The sequence below is a fragment of the Alligator sinensis genome, unplaced genomic scaffold, assembly GCF_000455745.1.
Source record: "Alligator sinensis unplaced genomic scaffold, ASM45574v1 scaffold117_1, whole genome shotgun sequence".
NCBI lineage: Eukaryota > Metazoa > Chordata > Crocodylia > Alligatoridae > Alligator > Alligator sinensis.
In genome coordinates, this window is record NW_005841855.1 from 113,719 (window position 1) to 135,685 (window position 21,967).

The 21,967-nt window shown below is 43.9% G+C and overlaps 1 protein-coding gene across 7 annotated transcripts in view; it reads left to right on the top strand.

The window, feature by feature from the left end:
* LOC102386555 (laminin subunit alpha-3) overlaps window positions 1–21,967 on the top strand; it is a 134,312-nt gene that overhangs the window by 64,576 nt on the left and 47,769 nt on the right. For all 7 annotated transcript variants that reach the window (XM_025213874.1, XM_025213868.1, XM_025213877.1 and 4 more), the window contains 5 exons: window positions 1,883–1,984; window positions 3,665–3,748; window positions 4,956–5,186; window positions 9,825–9,938; window positions 20,098–20,207. In XM_025213874.1, the coding sequence (XP_025069659.1) occupies window positions 1,883–1,984; window positions 3,665–3,748; window positions 4,956–5,186; window positions 9,825–9,938; window positions 20,098–20,207 (641 nt within the window). The remainder of the gene's footprint in view (window positions 1–1,882; window positions 1,985–3,664; window positions 3,749–4,955; window positions 5,187–9,824; window positions 9,939–20,097; window positions 20,208–21,967) is intronic.

Genomic DNA, 21,967 nt, shown 5'->3' on the forward strand with positions numbered 1-21,967 from the left:
TCCCTTGCCCTCCCACACAAATACCCTATTCAAATGATACCCATAGAAGCTCTCTGCTTAGATCAGGGTTTCAACCTTTTTTAAAGAGTGTACCCCTTCTGGTGGAGCAGTGGGGTGGGGAGTGTGGCAGCAGCCAGACACAGAGCAGGGGGGGCGCTTGCACATGGTGGTGGCAGTGTGGGGTGCTGGATGGTGGTGACGGCCACCATGTGTGAGCTCCCCACATTTGCATCCAGCTGGCCAGGCAGTGCCTGTACAGCCTGCAGAGGGGAGCCACTGCCCTTGCCCCCCCTCCCTCCCACGGCTCTGTTCCTCAGAGGTGGTGGCACAGGGTGGTGGGTGGTGGTGCTCCGTCTATGCCTGCCCACGCGTACTCCCTAGCCCCTTTTCACATACTCCTGGGGGTACACATACCCCAGTTGACAACCCCTGGCTTAGATCATTCAAAGTCCTGAGTAGACTTGCCAGTGCCTTTGTTTTGAGCAGTGCCACAAGCACATATTTTATCATATTTACTTGAATATAAGATGAGATTTTCTTTCCCCATCAGCACAGGGGAAAAGGCTCCTCATCTTACAATCACATACAAGGAAGCCTTATTAAATACGCTGTCATTTTTTAAATTGCTGCTAAAAGCAGCATATACTCAATAATGGAAACCAGCTATGAAGTTGATTAAAATACAGCCAACACTAACTGTGGCTATAAGATACACTGTCCAAATTTGGCAAACATATTTATGGAAATCTCCCACATAGATAAATTAGTGCAGCCCATATGAATAAGATAGATAATAGTGCCCATTGAGTGCAGTCCCCCTCAGTGCCAACTCTTTTTCAAGTCATTGTGAGCCACTATATTGAATACATTTCAACTTCCTTTTTATTCCCACAGCTGAACTGTGTCTTTCTTTCCCTTTTCCAGTGATTCCAATTTCTTCACCAGCCTTAAATGCCTGCCAAATGATACCAGGCAGGGCCCTAAACAGTTTCACCCACAATCCCTCTGTTGCCCCCTCTCAGTCTGTTGCATATGATTAGTGAAGGCTTGCCTCCATGAAGTGAAGTTAGACCAGGTTGCCCTGCACCCCATCGGCATATACATTTTTGGAAGATCCCAGGACTCATGACCAGAACACCCAGTTTCAATCATGAGTGGGGAACTAATTAACACATGAATCCTTTGTGGGGTGGGGGAGGTGTATCCAGAGTACACGCACATACTGAGCAGTGCTGAGCTATGGGGTCACCATGGCTTGGAACTCTGTTGACTGCTGGGGCCCAGCCCAATGAACTGTATGGTAAATCATGAGTCTTTTGGTGTTGGACTAATATCATGCATAGATTGTACACTCTATAAGAAGGCACAAAAGTACTGCTTAAAAGTATGTTTGTGGAGTTTGCATCAATTTATCTGTCAGTGTTTTCAAATTTACTTCCCATTTCCATATGCTCAGGGAGAGCAAGGTCTGACAGTAAGGAGCAGTGAAGGGGCTGCAGCGGGGGGCAGAGGGCAAGGGGGCCACCTACCCGTCTTCCCCTACATTTATTTTCCCTGATGCACCAGTGGGAGGGGGACATATTTCAAGGAAATCCTCCAATAATTTGAGGACAAAATCCTTACATAAAGACACAATTTTCAACTTGATGGAGGCCATTTGAACAAGAATTATATAAACCAACTATCACAGTAAGCTTGAAAGTGACCATCATTTTCTTATTCTTTCCAGTTTTTGTTTTCAAGCAATACCTGTTCACACATTAAAGGGAAAGGAACAAAGAAAGAATATATTATTTACAGCACTGTGGGGAGGGGGAGGGGGATGCACTGTATTTAGTAATGCTTAGATAAACTCTTTATCACCTTAAACTTGTTGTTACAGCTTTCCTCATATGGTGGCTACCTGAGTTATCAAGTGAAATCTTTTGGCTTGCCTAGTGAAGGGATGGTTCTTCTAGATAAAAGGCCTGATGTACAGCTAACAGTAATTATCATATTCATTCTTTCTTTATTCCCTAATGATCTAAAATACACTCTTAGCATAGATTGTTCCTTAAAATAGTTTGCTAAAAGTTATAGCATCCCAGTTCTGCATTTCTACAAAAGTTATTTTATTACATTTTGCTCAACCTATTTCTGTTGCCAAAGTAACTTATTACACATTTCTGACTTGAGAACAAGATAAAAACAGACTTTCCCCAGAAAATTATACCCATTAAAAAGATAAATTACAGCCCTGCACTTTTGCTGCACAGATTTGGTTCTGGAAAGATTTATTTGTGTGATTAATTTTACACATGGGATCAATCTCATTGATTGCAGTAGGGTTTTTCATTTATGTAAAGTTAAATGCATTGCTAAGACTTTACTGGCTTTGGGTCAGAGTTAACCAGATTTGAATTTAACTACATATGTGCCAAAATTAGAATCTGAGGTTTTCAACTTAAGCCCTATATCTGAACTTCTTGGCCACGTCCAGACAAGTGCAGATGTGCAGTACATGGTGCTGCAGACACATCTGCTGCACCACACACCATGCATGCAGGCGTTCCCTGCGTTACTACCTTGCAGCACTGGGGAGGAGGGGGGTTTGACTGTGGGAGATACTGGGGTCAAAAAAACCCACACCAAAAAAGTGGGGCAGCACACATGGTGCCAACATGCACCACCCAGAACCAGAGCCTGGCCAGCTGGAGCCATACTCTGGCTGTCAGCCAGGCTCCTTGCTGCAGGAGCACCATAGCTGCAGCTCCCTGAGGCCCCAGGATCCCAGATAAGGTTGCTGGGGCCAGCAACTGTGCTGGCCCCAGCCTTCCGTACCTCACCCAGAATAACCTGCTATGAACCAGAGTGTATGTGGCATGGGTGTTCCACAGGGACAAAAAGCAGTGGCACAAGGTGTGCCGCTGCTACTTGTCCCTGGGGAAACACATGTTCCCACTTGTCTGAATGTGGCCCTTGGTTTTATTTCCTGAATCAAAAACTTGGAAGGGAGCTTTTTTTAGGTTCAAATGTGGCTGAAATTTTGCAAAAGAATCTTTTTTTTTCTCTTGAAATTCCCATTCTATCAAGTTCAAATCAAAATCAAGGTGCTGTCTTAAATGTGATAGGAATCTGATGACAGCCTTATCAGCCATTCAGTAATTTGCATTCAGCCTTCTAGTGTTCTAGCTGAGAAATATACTGCATGAGGAAATCTAATAATAACCAATATTTCTGGGCATGTCTACACATGCAGTTGATGAGCCTGAATTTACTATGTAGCAATTTGCTCCAGGTCAGTGTCTACACATGCAGTATAGTACATTAGTTTACTACACCGTTTTCTAGTACCTATTTCAGTATAAGTAAATGGCACCCTAGACTAATCTAATACTCAGTAATTGCTGTGCATGTGTAGATGGTGACACTTTACTGTGCATTAGATTAGGCTTGCTCAGTAAAGCATCTTGTTTAGATGCACCATCTGTGCATCAGAATTTAATGCTAATAATGCTTGCTTCTGTGGTATATTTTGGTTTTACTTCCATACTTATCAAGACCCCAGACTGCCCCATTTCTTTAACAAAATTCCAGAAATTTGCTTCCCCAAATGACACTGCATTTAAACACTGTGACCTTAAAAGTATTCAAATAATAGTGTTAAAACATTTCTCTTATACAGGGTCTGCAAATGAAAATAGTTTATGTGGATCCCAACAACCCTTTGCCTGACCGACAGTATTATGGCCGTGTTCAGCTACTCGAAGTAAGACATGTGAAGGAAATGCTTTGCTTTCATATTTGTCATTAATAATCTGTTTTCTGTTTCATGTGTTGTTTACTTTTTTGTATAATGCAAAGATAAGGACACAATATATAAAGAAATTACACAAATGAAGCTGAGTTTACAAAATAGTTGAACTTACAAAATAGTTGATACATTTAATGAACACAAATTTAAAGGTTGCAGACATAATTGTGAAGATCTGGGTTCTGGTACAGACTTCTGATGTGATTTTTGAGCAAGTTACTGAATGGAAAGACGAGTCTTTTGAAAGCATGAGGAATTATTACTATTATGAAAAACTGTGGTTCTACTTATATGGCTCGACTCTGAATAGCAACCTGTGAAAACGTATGGGATAAAACGGTACCATATTGTCTCTCAGCAGTTTCCAGGTTGAATATATTTCATTTACAAATACAAATATTCCTTTTTTCTAACCACCAGCTCTGCAGATTTAGCCAGGCATCCTAGTCCCACCAAAGAGTCTTCAGGCCAAATTGCATCATTGACTAGTGATGGTATGGGACCATTAAAGGCTCCTCTTGCAAATGATTCAACATTAAGGAAAGCCTGCATCTATGAAACAGAAACTTTCATGGATATTTTCCTTTTAGAGGAAAACTCCCCTTGGATTCCTATTTGGTCTGGTTGGTGACCCCCTCAGTGAATTTGGATGAGTTTGGCTCTTCAGCTCTTTCCACTTGAGACTGATCCCTAGGTTCCTCAGGTCAACTTCCTTCTAGGCCTCAGCCAACATCAACAGCTCTGTGCTGTGCAGTATTTTTCCATTTCCATTCTTCATGCCCCAGAACTATTTCTGCCCCTTGAACTGGTGCTTGACCATTCCATCATGCATGGGGGAGGCATGTTCTTGCTGATCGTGTGCTTCCCTCCTAGGTCTCTTATATTCAGGTAGGGAATTGACACATGATCTTAATTGCTATAAAATATACAAAAGATGTATCAAGTATTTCTCACCTCCCTTGTCTGTGTTCCCTCATGCCTTTCCCCACTCTTCCTTTCTATATATTCTTCTCTGTCCAGTCACCTAGGTTTGCAGAAAAAAGTGCCCTCTGATTTTTTTCCTTTTACCATATCTTTTTGTTACAAAGTGTCCATTTCCAGCAAGCTGACTGGAGATGAACTCATTCCAGGGCCATATTTACCTTATATCTTTAATGTACAGGGAAACTTCAGACATGCAAGCAGCAATAACCATGTATCTAGAGAAGAACTGATGATGGTCCTGTCTAGACTAGATGGCTTACACATCAGAGGCCTTTACTTCACAGAGACTCAGCGGTTAACTCTGGGTGAGGTTGGGCTGGAAGAAGCCACCAGCACAGGAAGTGGAAGCATTGCATATAATGTAGAGACATGCTCCTGCCCCCCTGAGTATGTAGGTGACTCATGTCAGGTAGGAAATTTTTCTTTGCCTTTTCATTATATCATACTTGGCATGTTACTCAGAGCTGCATTGATGTAATTATAGGAACAAGCCTAATTGTTAGCAATACACTTTACTGATAAGTATATGTATAGTAATGAAAAGTAAAATCTTTTTCTGTACTCTGAGCTAGGGAGAGGTCCATTTTGATTCCTTTTTGTGGAATTTGTGCTCCTAATTGCTGCTCTGCATGGTGCATGTACTATATGAACAGTCCTGCCCTCTGTGATGTATAGTGAGAGGCTATAGCTGCTTAGTCTCTGTAGTTTATTTGAGAGGTTGAGTTGCCTTTACCAGAGTTGGTAGGCACCTACATATGCAGAATATTTCTGATAACAGAACTCAGTTTTAATTTAGTAAATACATGAGCTGAACATTGTAAAGGGAGCTAAACATTCAGGCTAGAAATAATTTGTACATTTTAACAGTCAAGTAAATTAACCTTTGGAACATTTCAGTTAAGGATGTTAGTGTTCTCCCTCAGTTGAAATCTCTGAATTAAAAACTGGTGCCTCTCTAAATTATGTCATAGAAGTAGTTCTGGGCTCCGTGCAAGAATTATTGGGTAAAATTACATGGTATGTGTTAACTGATCATTGTGAATCAGGGGTTGGCAACATTTTGCCATTCCAGGCTGAAGCATGTTAGGTGGCTCCCTTCTAATGGGATATTGACATTTTCTTGTGAATATTTGAAAATTGCTTTGAGATCTTCCTGTGCAAATGCTAAGGAACAAGCCTAGGTAAAGCATTACTGTTACTTGGATAATGAGGAAATGCTTCTTTCTGATCGCATTTTGTATCCCAAAAAATGCCCTATGGCAGTGGTGCTCAAGCTTTTGGTTCCACAGGCAGGAGGAGTGGCACAGAGCCAGTCCATGGGCCAGACTGGGCTCTGCAGTGCCCCTGCCTGGCTCTGCATGCCCCGATCAGGACCTGCACCATGCTCACCAGCCCTGCATATCTGAATTGGGCCTTGTACTGCCTTCACCTGGCCCTGTACACCCAAATCAAGCCCCATGCTGACTCAGCCCAGCCTCATGCACCGGAATTGGGCCTCATTCCACCCTGTGCATTTGGATCAGTTTTGCACATCCAGATTGGCCCCATGCTGCCCTGTGCACCTGATCTAGTGCATAGGGCTATGCTATACAGCCCACAGTCCTTCCCACAGAGCAGGAAATTTTGTAGCATGGAAGTGTCAATTAATGCTGCCACTGCTTCACCACCTCCAAATTTTTGGACCCGTGGGAAGCCAGGTGGGCTGTGTGACATGGTGACAGGGGTTGTATCTGGTCTGTGGGCTGGGGGTAGAGCCATTAGTGTGACAGTGAACCATCCTACTTTCTAGTGCCTTTGTCTGGGTGTCATTTTGCTTAGTTTGTAGCTTGATTCTGCACACACAATCATTTGAAACAGCAAAGGGAAATATGGGAGAGAGAAACAAAGAACAGATTCCACAGAATCTGAGGAATTTGTTACTTTAAGAACAGGCTTTAGAGTTACTGTAAGGAAACAATTCCTGTATTAGCCATATCAAATACATCTTAAAATGTGAATGGTCGAATAGCAAATAAGCCAGAGCAACTGCATTTCTGATTTGGTCTAGGTGCTTCTTTTTTTCCCCTGGCCTTCTGTCATGACATTTTATATATGAATATCATTTTAAAAATATTTTCAGAAATGTATTTTTCATACATTTGGTGTTCTGTGCCACACATTAAACTGATTAATTTAGACTTGAATTCTCCCTCTCCTGCCGTAGCACCTGCAATGTGGTGCCTTTATGTGCTGTCTGTTTTTCCTGCACTGATGAAAAAATATAGCCCAAAGGAATCAGTCATACCACTGACTTGCATAGCTCATAAACCCTGCATGTTTTTGTAGCATTACTCAGTCTGTGATATGCTGCTGTAATTGTCTAGCTCTGTCTGGCTTTGTTAGGTGTGGAGAAGGTGATTCCTGCCATGCCTAAAGTTAGATATTCACTCATGTACAGGAATTACAGAGTTGTTTGTTAACCTCAGGAACTGTTATGTGTGCTGTACAACCTGACTCACATATAAAGTTTAAAGGTGGGGCCCTTCACAGCACACAGCCTCACTTTTCTGAGTCAGAAGCTGAACAATAAAGAGGAGTATAAGAGAGAGGATTGAATAGTGAAAGAAAATTGTACGTTAACAGTCAAATTGGGAACCAAGCAAAATGACAGCCAGAACACAGAGGCCGAAGAAAGTAGCATGGTTAATTTTCTCATTTGTAGCCATGGGGCATTGTTTGGGACAAGGTACACAACAGAGGCTATCATTTCCTCAGGAGAGAGGTCAACAGCAACAAATTCATTGGGATTTTAAACCAAGACAGGTAATATTTTCTTACTCCTGTGATTTGTCCTGTTGATTTCAGGGCCTCTTTCTTTCTTTATTAATTTCTTTGTTTGTTTTTTTGCTTTTATTTTTAAATGGATTTATTTTATACCATGTTATGCAGTACTTTAAAGTAAAGCAATAGGAATACTAATCTCCTTATCTGTTGAATTGCATTGCTGCTAATAGTTATTTGGAAGAACTTTCTTCCAAAATGTTCCTTATCACTAAACATGAACAGCTAGAGATTATGTGCACTTTTGAGTGCTTAAGAGCTTTATGCTCATATAGGGTAAATATTGCAAAATGAAGATTATTATCCTTAAGTGTTTGAGTGGTCCAGTATGTATGTTGATGTTGCTTCAAATTTTAAATTTAAAAAGTTAAAACTGGTAAAATAAAGAACTGCATAGATTTATTCAAATGTGTGTGAATACATGGCAAAGCAAGTTTATTAATTTTTTGCTTTGCCTGTGAAAATATTTGTGATAAATAATCCTTAGTTGAGCTATTTAAAATATTAATGGGACTAGTCTTTCAGCAGGTATGTGGAGTGATTGCCTGTTGAACTGTAATGGAGATTGTGTGTCCAGGAGGAAAAGATTTTAATGCTTATTAAAATGTATCTGAAAAATGTCAAGCAGTGATACAAATTATAAATGCAATCCATGCTCCCACTGAAGTCAGTATTAGAACTCTTTTTTGGCATCACTGGTGCAAGATCAGTCCCTGTGTACATTTGTTTCATTAATCCCATATATTGCAAAAAGCAAGGTTTATTTTTGCAAACGTCATTGTTTAAGTATCATCAGTTGTTTTTTTTGTCTGGTATTCCTTTAGAATCCTATTGTAACTGCTAATATTGCAGGATTGTGGTTTACCTCTGCCAGATGATTGTGTAATAAATACGCCACTTAGTTTTCCTAATCCACATATAGAAACCTGCACTAAATACTCATGGCTAAACTAAACTAAGCACAGTTGACAGCCCTGTTCTATAAACCCTCACTCCTGTGATTTGGTTCTGTTGATCTCAGTGGCACTCCTGACCTGAGCAATTAAGTACATGATTTGTAGTTCATATGTTGCTTATTTATTAAAGGTGTTTGGGGCCAGGTTCTGCCTGTTAGGCAAAGGTGTATGGAGGGAAGTATGGAACATATGGGGCAACTTTAGGAGTTATTTTACTTAAGGAAAGCAAAGTTGAGGAAAGTTCTTTGTGCCCTCCCTGTTTCTGAATCTAGTCTTAGCATATTTGTTAGCCCCTAATTGGTATAAGCTAATGTTACTGACAATTGTATCTATTATTTCCTTTTCATCAAGTTACCTTACTTCAGCTCCCTAGTCTTTTTTCTTATTTCAACTTGACTTTGAGCTGATGCACAGTATTTCTGTTCATATCCTTTCAATTGTTGACCATACTTTACATACTTTATAGTTGTCTAGGACAAGCCTGTACTTAAAAATCAGACTGCTATATATTTTATAAGCTTGTCTCTGTTTAAACATAGTTTCATATAGCTTCAGATGCAGCACTTCTGAAATCCTCTAAAGTGTTTTTAAAGAACATGCTGTTGTTAACTTCATAATTGTTTTTATATAACCATTAAGTAATATATGAGGCTTTTGTATGTAGCCCTTTAAGAATGCTCTAGTGTCATTCTACATTAAAACCTTCTTAAGGTTTAATTTGGTTTGTGAGAAAAGTAGTGAGCAATCCTATTGAGATTAACAGGAGTGTTCCCATCATTCATGTCAAGCACATGCACAGGGTTGTGCAGGGTCAGAGCCAAGATCATCAGCAAAGCATAGGCTCTTGTAATCGCCATTTCCCTCTCCCCAGCGCATGATTTTATGGTTTGGTCAACAGATCTTCCTAGAAACAAAAAACTGGATCTTGCTATACCGAGTTCCCAGAATCTGAGAGAGACAATTACATCTTTAAACTGTATTATTTTTATAAAATGTTTGACCATGAGCTAATGCACATCTGGAACCTCTTTCAGCCAATCAAGTCTCCTTTTAAAATTGTCATTGTATAAGATAAAGCATTCATTCATAAGAAACTAACAGTTGGCTTTAAAAGTTTCTCTGAAAACATTTGTCACTAGATTTTTCTTGAGTGAGGCAAACAGAAAAATACAGATTCCTAGAACATGTAGAATCCTTCTTCCCCTCGTTTTTACTTACAGATGTGCTTTTTTTGTTTGTTTGTTTGTTTTTGCTCTGCATATACTTATTAGGAATGTAGTTCTAGATTTTATCGTGAGAATAAAGGATTATTTACCGGACGCTGTGTTCCCTGCAATTGCAATGGAAATTCCAATAGATGCCAGGATGGTTCTGGAATATGTATTGTAAGTAAAGCATTAATACTTTTGAAATTAATGTGGAAAAGGAATAATCTCCAGACTGTGTAATACATAGCATAGTTATTTTCCTAATAGCTATACAATGATCTTTCTATAGGTAGTTTAATTCTTTTATTAAATTATATTACCTAATTTTGCGTTGTATATACATTTAGTCCCCAAACCAGACACTTATACACATAGGTGAGTAGATCCATAAAATTAAGCTCTCATTCCATATCTCCTGTCCCTCATGACATTGGTTGTCCATGCCCCCCAGGTCCCCTATATTAATGTAAATGTTTGCTGGCTTGAAGCCTTTGCCTTATAAACATAGGGCGTTTATACACGTGCTCCAGGAGTAGGGGAGGTGGGTGCTTTAACTAGAGTGGCTCCAAGAGCTCCTCTAAATAAAGTGCCCAGAGCGTCTCATGTATCAGCGTCATGTGCTTCAAAATGGTGGCAGGGGCACTTTATCTGAAGCTTGTCAAACAAGCTTTAGATAAAGCACCCCCCACTGCCATTTTGAAGCATGGGGATGCTAATACATGAAACATAGGAGGCTGTTGGAACATGGTAATTGCCACACTCTAGCAAGCTCGATTAATCAAGTCTGCTCCAACACGCTGGAATTGTAGCACGTCGAAGCAGGCTCCCTGCTCGTGTGTAGAGTATAATCCTCTCTTGAGTAGTCTTGACATTATTCATGACTTAGCATTCATAGAAGCTGGCCCACAATCGAGAGAGAGAGAATATTCTTGAATAATTCTTTTTGCTTGCTTTGCAAACAAAATAGTAGTAGTGCCTACCTATTATTTACACCAGTAAATCTCAACTAATCTTAAATTACAGTTATATGGGTAATCAATAGTAAACAGGGCCAGGAAAAAGGGGTATTTAGTTAAATTAGAAATTTGCAGTTGTATAGAAGATAAGCCGGGGCACATTCTTCTTGCAGATTCCCTATTTTAAAACAGGAGTAGTCCCAGAAACGAAGTAAGTGTTAAATTTAGCCTGAAGCAATTCTTTAGCTTATAAGTCTTGATATTTGTCTGATACTTTCCTTTAACCCAATGATCTCATGAGGTCTCTTCCAGCCATAACATCTATGGTATCTATCGCATGATTTATTCTGAAAAATCCCCAGTAATTAATTAATTACCTTCAACTGTATCTTTGTTACTTAAACAAGCACCTTCCCAAATTCTTTTCCAGAGTTTCTTTCTGTTGTTTCTTTTTGTTTGCACTGAATTAATATTGCCTGCAGTGCATTCCTTTGCATTATGAAATTCCCCTTGACTTTGTCTCAACAAATCCTTTTGGTTAAATGGAAGTTTAAGCCAGTTCAGCGTGTTCCAGGGAAATGATTCACAGTATGCTTCATTGGTGAGACAGGACAGGTCATAACAGGAAAGAGCTGCTGCTCGGATACTGAGATGAGGATGTTTATATTGTGTCAAGATTATAAAGCTAAAATATGCACACTTCACTTTTTCAAGCAAAAATATATACTTTGTATATAAAAATATATACTTTATATTCCTTCCTCAGAGCAACATTAGCTGTGCAAAGCAGGATTAGCTTGCACAGGATAGAATATACTGTCCTGAATCATAGAAAATTAGGTTTGGAAGGGACCTCAGGAGGTCATCTAGTTCAACCCACTGCTCAAAGCAGGACCAGCCCCAGTGATCTCATCCCAGCCAAGGCTTTGTTAACCCAGACCTTAAAAACCTCTAAGAATGAAGACTCTACAACCTCTCTGGGTAGCCTGTTCCAGAGCTTTACTACCTTCCTAGTGAGAAAGTTGTGCCTAATATCTAACCTAAGCTTCCCTTGCTACAACTTGAGACTGTTGCTCCTTGTTCTGTCATCTGCCACCACTGAGAACAGTCTAGCTCCATCCTCTTTGGAACCACCGTTCAGGTAGTTGAAGCCTGTTATTAAATCCCCGCTCTGTCTTCTCTTCTCCAGACTAAATACTCCCAGTTCCCTCAACCTCTCCTCAGAAGTCGTGCCTCAGCCCCCTCACCATTTTTGTTGCCCTCCACTGGGCTCTCTCTGATTTGTCCATATCCTTTCTGTAGTGGGGGCCCCAGAACTGGACACAGGACTCCAGATGTGGCCACACCTGTGCTGAACAAAGGGGAAGAATCTGTGGCCAGTGCTCCTACTAAGGCAGCCCAGTATCCCACTAGCCACCTTGGCAGCAAGGGCACACTGCTGGCTTATATTCAGCTTACTGTCCACTGTAACCCCCAGGTTCTTTTCTGCAGAGCTGCTGCTTGTCCAGGCAGTCCCCAGCATGTACCAGTGCATGGGAGTGTTCCATCCTAAGTGCAGGACTTTGCACTTGTCCTTATTAAACTTCATGGTTTGGCCCAATCCTCCAGTTTGTTTAGGTCTCTCTGAATCCTAGCCCTACCCTCCAGCATATCAACTACTCCCCCAAGCTTGGTGTCATCCGCAAACTTGCTGAGGGTGCAATCCATCCCATCTTTCAGCTCGTCGAAGATATTGAACAAAAACCAGCCCCAGGACTGACCCCTGGGGCACTCCATTTGCTACCAGCAGCCAACTAGACATTGAGCCACTGAGTTACTAGCCTTTGAGCCTGATGATCCAGCCAGTTTTCTATCTACCTGATCGTCCATTCATCCAACTTGGACTTTTAGCTTGCTGACGAGAATGCTGTGAGAGACTGCATCAGAAGCCTTGCTAAAGTCAAGGTATATCACATCCACTGCTCTCCCCACATCCACAGAGACCAGACAGGTTGTTGGATAAGCAACACCATGCAGGAAAACTCAGTGACAATGAAACTTGCAGTGGGCACAATCCAGAACCTATTCAATTTGGTCTTTAGACAAGGGCCCAAAGTTTCCAACTTGTTGACCTCATTGGGAGAAGCAGCAAGGGACAAAATCTCCAGTTGCATAGACATCTCAACTTCTGTGCAATAGAACAGTATTACCTAGTGCTCCATTGACCCTACAGCCACTAACTGCATAGCTGAAAGGGGTCAGACACAACCAGTGGAGATGTGGATGACTGGAAGAAGAGGTAGAAAAGGCAGCTGAGCCTGTTGTCACTTGCATAAAGGAGACTCTCTCTGCTATATTTTGTTCAGCTCTGAACTGCAGGAACATGTGTTCAGCTGGCATCTCAGGGCACATCTCACCCAGCATGCTGAGAGAAGGTTAGGAGCTCAATACCTAGCTGGGAGAATTGGCACAGGAGTCTATAGCAGTGCTGCTTTACCTCAGCTGAGCCCAGCAGGGGCAGGCGTGGCAACTACTACAATACATGCATGTAATGAATAAGGTTTGCACCCTAGGCCAGTGTTTCTCAAATGTGGTGGGCGTTCTCACATCTGCACTGGGTCCCTCAAGTTGCAACACTCAGATGCACATTTCCTCCCCAGCGCTCCCTGACCTATACTAATGGCTGCTCTTACACCCCTACTGCACTCATTGCTTACCCTGGCAAGCTGCATGGAGTAGGCAGAGGGGACATCTAGGAGAGTACAGGACTTTCCACTGGGCTTGGGAAGTATTGAACCAGGGCACAAGCAAGTGGAGAGGACTTGGGGGTGCCCCTCTAAGTTTCCATCTGGGGCTTGTGCCCTCCCTTGCTCCCTCTAATTATGTCAATGGACCTCCCTTCAGGCCAGGATACAGCAGAGCAACCCCTTCTACAGGAACTGCTTCCCCAAATAGCATCTCCTGAAAACAAGCACTGGGACAGCTCCACATGGTAGCAGACCTCTAAAAAGGTCTTAAAGATCCCCAGGGTGCCACGGGGCCCCGTTTGAGAATCACTGCACTAGCCAAATGCCTGTTTTTCCTCCATCCATCTGTTTTCCTGCCAGTACTTCTTCAAAAGTCCTGCTACTGAAGGCCATGTCTCATACACCTGCCCAGAGCCCTTGTCCTCCTGTACTGCTCTCTAATAGCCCTCTAATTTGTTCCTCTTATTCAAGTTAATTCCAGTGTTACCAATAACCCTGTACTATTTAATGAATGAGTCACAAATTGTAGATTTTGCTGCTATGTCTCTGCTTGGGGCAATTTATCTGTATCTGTCAGTGAGCAGGGTATGCAGTTGACTATCACTGTGAGGAACTGGACTGGTGGTAGATTGTACTTTGTAACTGCATTGGAAGTGTTTGTGGTAATAACGAGTATGAATGGATGTTAAGATTTATGATATTTCACTGGTGGGGTATATCAATAGAGGCTGCTGTGCATGCAAATATTAGTGTTGTTGGTCATCTCCTGGATTTTTAAGGCTGCTAGATAATGACTTTAAGCAACTTCAGCTGTAAAGTGGAATCTTATTTTGTGTATAAGAATTTTAATTGAAGAGATCAGTGTCATTCCCTCACTAGTTTTTCCTAAACATACACTAGATGCTATTGTGAATGGGAATGTCTCTAAAACAAGATGCAAGAGGCAAGGATTTTTGGGGGTGATATCTTTTATTGGACCATCTGTATAGTCAGGATGAAGTCAGACAAACTTTTGAAGAAGAAAGTCATTGCCTCTGCTTGCACCTGTGAGGTCTGTCCAGGCAGGACCACTCATTGTCAAGGCTTCCACTGAGGTCCTGGTTTGGTGCTGTGGAGACTGCAGCTTGCAGTTTCCTTCCAGTGATATCCAGGTGCAGAGTGCATGCAATGTGAATGGTGCCTCCTCATGGTGTCCCTCAGGGAGCAGGCAAAGGAGCTACAGGAGGAGGTGGCAAAGCTCCAAAGCATCCTCCACCATGAGGACTTCATTGATTTGATGCTGAAGGAGACCTCTAGGACTGTGGAGGAAGGACTGCCAAAGGCAGCGCTAGAGAAGGGGAGAGTACATGGACTCCCAGAAAGATGGAAACTGGAAGCTTGTGACCTCTGACAGCAAGCAGAAATCTTCATCTCCACCTGCAGCAGTTTGCCTGAAAAACAGACATGGAGCCCTAGCAAAAGAGGAGGAAAACATTCCTTGGTGCAGGAGGACAGGACAGGACAAGCCTCCCCAAGGTTGGAAGGACCAAGGCCACTGCCTCTAAGAAGAAGCAACAGGTGGTAGTGGTTGAAGACTCCCTTTTGCAAGGGACTGAGGCATTCATCTGCCAGCCTGACCTGTTGTCTCGGGAGGTCTGTGGCTTTCCCATAGCCCAGATCCAAGATATTATGGAAGGATTACTGAGACTCATCCAGCCCTTTTAACTACTACGCTATGCTGCTCATGTGGGCACCAGTGATACTGCCAGGGGAGACACTGAGCAGATCAAAAGTGACTACAGGTCTCTGGGTGGAAGCGTGAAGGGGATGGTGCCTCTGGTGGTGTTCTCAATCCTTCCAGTCAAGGGGCTAGGCAGGAGTGGACTCACCCTGCAGATCACTGCATAGCTGCACAGATGATGTTGCCAGGAGGGCTTTGACTTCTCTGACCATGGGACGATGGTCCAAGAAAGATTGCTAGGAAGAGATGGGATCCACCTGACAAAGAGAGGGAAGAGCATGTTCATAGACAGGCTTGTTAACTTGGTGAGGAGGGCTTTGAACTAGGTTGTCCAGGGTATGGAGACCAAAACCCTGAGGCAAGCGGGGAAGTGGGTGACTTGGAGGAAGCAAAAGCAGGATGGGGCAAAAGGGGAGGCCTTGTGATTCTTCCTGGGAAAGTAGTGTAGTTACCTCAGGTGCTTGTACATGAATTTATGAAGCCTGGGAAACAAGCAGGAGGAATTGCAAGTCCTTGTATAGTCATGCAACTATGACGTGTTTGGAATAACAGACTTGGTGGGATAGCTGGCATGAGTGGAGCACTGTCATGGATAGGTATAAAATGTTCAAGAAAGACAGACAGGGGAGAAGAGGAGGAGGAGTTGCACTTTATGTAAAAGAATCATATGATTAATCAGAACTCCAGTATGAAACTGGAGACAAGCCTGTTGAAAGTCTCTGGGTTAGAGTCAGAGGGGAAAACAACAAGGGTGATGTTGGGAATAGCATCTGCTATAGACCACAAGACCAGGAGGATACGGTAGATGAGGCTTTCCTCAAACAGCTAGTAGAAGTTTCCTGATCACAGGCCCTGGTTCTCATGGGGGACTTCAGTTACCCTGATATCTACTGGGAGGGTAATACAATAATGCACAGGCAACCCAGGAAGTTTCTGGAGAGTGTTGGGGAGAACTTCTAGGTACAGGTGCTGGAGAGGCAAACTAGGGGCCATGCTGCTTGACCTGCTACTCACGAACAGGAAAGAATTGGTGGGGAATGTAGTAGTAGATGGCAACTTGGGCAGTGGTGACTATGTGATGAGGAAAGGAAGGAGAGCAGCAGAGTATGGACCCTGGACTTCAGAAAGGCAGACTTCAGCAGAGTTCAGGGAACTCATGGGCAGGATCCTCTGGGAGGCCAGTCTGAGGGGAAGAGGAGTCCAGGAGAGTTGGCTGTATTTTAAAGAAACCTTGCTGGGGACACAGGAACAAACCATCCCAATGTACAGGAAGACTAGCAGGTATGGCAGAAGACCAGCTTGGCTTAGCAAGGAACTCTTCAGTGAGCTAAAACACAAACAGAATGCTTATAAGAAGTAGAAACATGGACAAACAACTAGGGAGGAGTATAAGAGCATTACTTGGAAATGCAGAGATGAGATCAGGAAGGCCAGAACACAATTGGAGTTACAGCTAGTAAGGGAGTTGAAGGAAAACAAGAAGGGTTTCTACAAGCATGTCAGGAACAAGAGGAGGATTGGGGGAAGTGTGGTTTTACTAAATAGGGAAGCAACCTAGTGACACAGGGTGCAGAAAAGGCTGAAGTACATGATGCCTTTTTAACCTCAGTCTTCACAGGCAAGTTCAGTTCCCAGATTACTGCACCAGGCAGCACAGTCTGGGGAGGAGGTGAGCAGCCAACAGTAGCAAAACAATAGGTTAGGGACCATGTAGAAAAGCAGGCTGTGTACAAGTCCATGAGGCTGAATAGGATGCACCTGAGGGTGCTGAGGGAGTTGGCCAAGGTGACTGCAGAGCCACTGGCCATCATCTTTGAAAACTCATGACGATCAGGGGAGGTCCCAAATGATTGCAAAAGGGCAAATGTAGTGCCCACTTTAAGAAATGGAAGAAGGATGATCTAGAGAACTATGGATCGGTCAGCCTCACCTCAATTCCTGGAAAAATCATGGAGCAGGTTCTCAAAGACTCCATTTCTAAGCACGTGGAGGAGAAGAAGGTGGTTAGGAGCAGTCAGCATGGATTCACCAAGGGCAAGTCATGCCTGACCAACCTGATTGCTTTCTATGATGAAATGTCTGGCTTTGTGGAAGTAGGGTTCCAGTGAATGTGATATACCTTGACTTCAGCAAGGTTTTTATAGTCTCTCACAACGTTCTCAAAAGCAAGCTAAGGAAGTACAGGTTGGTTCAATGGACTGTAAAGTGGATAGAAAACTGGCTGGATCATTAGGCTCAGAGGGTAGTTGTCAATGGATTGATGTGTAGTTGGCAACTGGTATCAAGTGGAATGCCCCAGGGATCAGTCCTGGGGCTGGTTTTGTTCAGTATTTTCATCAATGACCTAGAAGTTGGGACAGATTGCACCCTCAGCAAGGTTGCAGATGACACCAAGCTGGGGGGAGTAGTAGATACATTGGAGGGTAGGGCTAGTATCCAGAGAGACCTTGACAAATTGGAGGACTGGACCAAAAGAAATCTCATGAGGTTCAATAAGGACAAGTGCAAAGTCCTGCACTTAGCACAGAACAATTCCATAAACCACTACAGCAGAGCTTTCCAAACTTTTCATGTTGGTGACACACTTTTTAGACATGCATCATTTCGCGACACAGTAATTCAGTTCCGGGGGAGGGGCCAAGGAAAGCAGACGCGAGTAAGGAAGCTCTGCGGTGCCCTTCCGCAAAATTTTCTGCATTTCGCGCGACACACCTACACACTGCTGCCGACACACTAATGTGTCGCGGCACACAGTTTGGAAAGCTCTGCACTACAGGCTGGGGACTGACTGGCTGGGCAGCAGCTCTGCAGAAAAGGACCTGGGAGTTACAGGGGACAATAAGCCACTAGTGTGCCCTTATTGTGAAGAAGGCTAGCAGTATACTTGGCTGATTAGTAAGAGCATTGCCAGCAGATCAAGGGAAGTGATTATTTCCTTTTAGTCTACACTGGTGAGACCGCATCTGGAGTCCTCTGTCCAGTTTTGGGCTCCCCACTACAGAAGTTGGACAAATTGGAGAGAGTCCAGTGGAGGGCAGTGAAAACTGTTAGGAGGCTGGGGCACATGACTTATGAGAAGCTGAGGGAACTGGGCTTATTTAGTTTGGAGAAGAGAACACTGATTAGGGGGCACAGGGGTCAAGAGGCACTGCCTGACCCCGCCGTGTCCTCCCTGCCACCTGGGCCGACTCGAGGATGCTCCCACACTTGCGTGCCTGGGCTCAGCAGCCAGGGGGACATGCGGGGACCCTACAGCGGGGTGCGAGACATGCAGGGACACCCCCCTGCTCCCTCTACCCTGAGGCAGCCCAAGCCCAACCAGCAGGGCTCCCTCCCTCCCAGGGGCCCGCGACTCACCACCCCCAGCGTGATGTCTGCGGGTGTGGGGGGATGTAGGGAGGCGGGAGCAGCTCCAGCTTCCTGCCCCGACAGCCACAGCAGCAGTGGCAGCAGCATCTCCTGTGGGCCTGGCCGCAGCATCCCTCCAAGCTGGTATCTGCCCCCGCCCGCCCGCTGCATCGCGACCTACTCCAGCCCGCACAGCTGGCGGGGACCGGTGCAGGATGGGGCTGGCATGCAAATGAGGAAGGGAGGGGCAGGGCTAGGAAGGGACACCATAAAATGAGGGGGGAGGGGAGGAGCCGCACCGCATCAGCAATGTCAAGCAGACCCGGTGCATGTGGGAACCTTGTCCCTTCCCTAGCCCTTCAGCAGCCATTAGGAAGCTGCTGAGGGGCTGGGGGAGGGACAAGGGGTGGGAGTGAAAGTAAACAGTGTTTACTTTTGGTTCCTGTCGCAGCACTGTGGGCCACAGAAAATGTCTTGGCGGGCTGCATGGCGGCCCGCGGGCTGTATGTTGGACAAACCTGAGCTAGACTGTTCTCAGTGTAGCAGATGACAGAACAAGGAGCAATGGCCTCCAGTTGCAGGACGGAAAGTTTGGGTTAGATATTAGGAAAAATGTTCTCACTAGGAGGGTAGTAAAATACTGGAACAGGTTACCCAGAGAGGTTGTGGAAACTCCATCCTTGGTGGGTTTTAAGACCCAGGTAGATAAAGCCTTGACTTGAATGAGATAGTTGGGAATGGTCCTGCTTTGAGCAGGGGTTGGTCTACATGACCTCCCGAAGTCCCTTCCAAACCTAATTTTCTCTGATTCTGTAATTCAGGTGAATTATCTAAAGCAAGATTTCAGTCTTAGAAACCTCAGTTATGCCAAAAAATTGCCACTCTGGTATATTTTTCTTTGAGCATTCTTTATTAATTATTAATTTCAATTACCAAATTAAATACAAATTACTTGCACACTGTGGAAAGGTACATGGAAAAAAAAGATGATCGGAATCCCTCAAGGGAACTAGTCTTAAAAGTCATTTTATGGTAATTGTGTAGAAGATTTCTGGGCTCAATTAATTGTATATTTTTAAAATTGTGCATAATTATCCATAATTTTTAATTTAAGTTAGAATGTAAATTTTAAAATGGCATTCAAACTGAGTGCATGTTTAATGGATTCACTAGAAAAATAGAGACAGATATACATGTAAGAGAAACATTCATTAACTAAGTACACAAATTATTTGAATGCTGTATTTACACGAATCCAAGGCAAGGTTCCCTTGTTTAACGTGGGGATCCTCGTAAATTCAAAGTCAGCTTGGATTCAGGTAAATACAGATAAGTTTAATAGGATTTGTGTATTCTGCTGTCCTCAAATACTAATGGGAGAACTCTGTACTCACAGCTAGTCAAGAAGTGGGACAAATGTAACACAGGCAGTTTGGTAATACATGGTTCACTGTGAGTAAAAATAAAAGTGTTCTTGTAGTTTTGGAACAGATCAGCTCTAATTTCCCAGTAGTAAAGGTAGTAGTAGTAGTAATACCCTACAAAATGAGGATACTGTTAATTGTCTGGCTTTTTTCTCTTTTAAGAATTGTCAACATAATACTGCTGGGGAGAAGTGTGAACGCTGTAAAGAAGGTTACTTTGGAGACGCCACACAGGGTTCCTGTAGGGTGTGCCCCTGCCCTTATACAAACAGGTATTAGACTCCATATAGTGTCAAGTTAAAATAAAATGAGGCCAAGTTCCAGAAAGTGGGTTGGGACTATGACTTACTCTGTTTGGTGTCCTACTGTGCTAGATACTGTACAATCACAGGCACTAGCGCAGTATAAAGAACATTAAGTGAGTGCCTGATCTTATTTCACTGTCATTAGTAAGTTCAACTGACCACATGAGGACATACCACTGATCACATGGGGATCCCCTAGGTAGGATTCAATTTCCTTTTAAATGCCTAAATGGCTGTTTTTCAGTTGTGTAAGTGACCTTCTTGGCAAGTACACACAGTTTTCAATTCTATGACCTGATACTGAGAATACACTGTTACTATGCATTCTCAATAGGCTGTGCACTAGCTGCTCAAGCATGCAGTTATGTATGCATGTACAGAAGACAGAAAACTAGCCAGACAAAATCCCATGACTACTGGGTGTTAGACACCAGAGGGGGAAAAAAAGCATTCACCCATGTTTCAGTCTCACTAGCTGAGTACTGTATTTACTCAAATCCAAGACAAGGTTTTTCTCCCCATTGTAATACAGGTGGGACCCGTTATCTTGCATTTAAGTCTAAGGTGGGGGGAGCAAATTGCTTGCTGAGACGCTGGCCTCGACCTGGGGTCAGGGTCGGAGCATCAGCTGCTACCTGCCTCCCTGCAGCCTCTGCTTGCGATCTATCCTCCCCCACCATCTCCTCCCACCCCCCACAGCCTCTACCCCACCACTGTCTCCACGACCCACCACTGTTGCCACTTACCCTCTGGCTTCAACAGGGCTCTAGCCCTGCTTCAGCTCTGGGTATGGAGCACAGGGTTGCAGGGTGAAGGTGGGAAGGAGAGGCACAAAGGTTGTGCGGACAGAGGCAGCAAGGGGAAGAAGGTGGTAGCAGGGACCAGATGGCGGAGGCTGGCATTGGAGGGAAGGTGCCAGGGGGTTCAGGCATGGGGGTAGCATATAGCAGGGAATAGACAGGGCAAGTACCAGAAGTGGGTAGGGGCTGGGGTGCACAGGCACAGGGTGGGGCAGGCAGCAGGGGGGGACAAGTGGCAGGGACGACAGGGGGAAGGCTGCTGCCCGCTGCCTCCCCTACTGCCTGTCCCCCCAGAGTCCCCCACCATCTTTCCTCTTCACTTGCCCTCTACTCCCTCCTCCACTGCCTACTCCACTGCTACTGCTTTCCTTGCTGCAGAGGTGGCAGGGTGGGGGAATGACAAATTTAAGCGATGCTACCAATAATGCGATTCTATACATGGAAAGTTGTAACAAATGTATGCATGTTCTTTGTCTAGAATCTCATTATTGGGGGTTGTCTTAAATTTTGTACATATGGTAATTAGGGCACTTGCCTAGGAACAAGGACAAGTTCTAGTCCTCTGTTGCCCAAAGGGGGCTTGAATTTCTAATTTCTCTGACTTCCAACCACAGTGCTCTCTCCTGCTTTCCAGAGGTCAGCTGTTATCTCAGTCCCCTGCCAAGTCTTCTTTGGAAGACAAGCCACTGTGCCTTGCACTTGCTAATCATTGGATAAAACAGATGGCATACAATGGGGAAGTTTCTGCCCACTAGGAATAGTGGCCCAAGCTAGAACCCAGTGCCTGTAAATTTTCCTCCAGGTGAAAGGAGTCTGGAACTGTGGTCTCCTGGGCAAGTGCCCTAACCACTCAGCTGCTGGGGCTAAAATGCAGGAGGGCCCTTTTCCTTCCCTGGTGTCTAACACCTGGTAGTCATGGGTCTATGC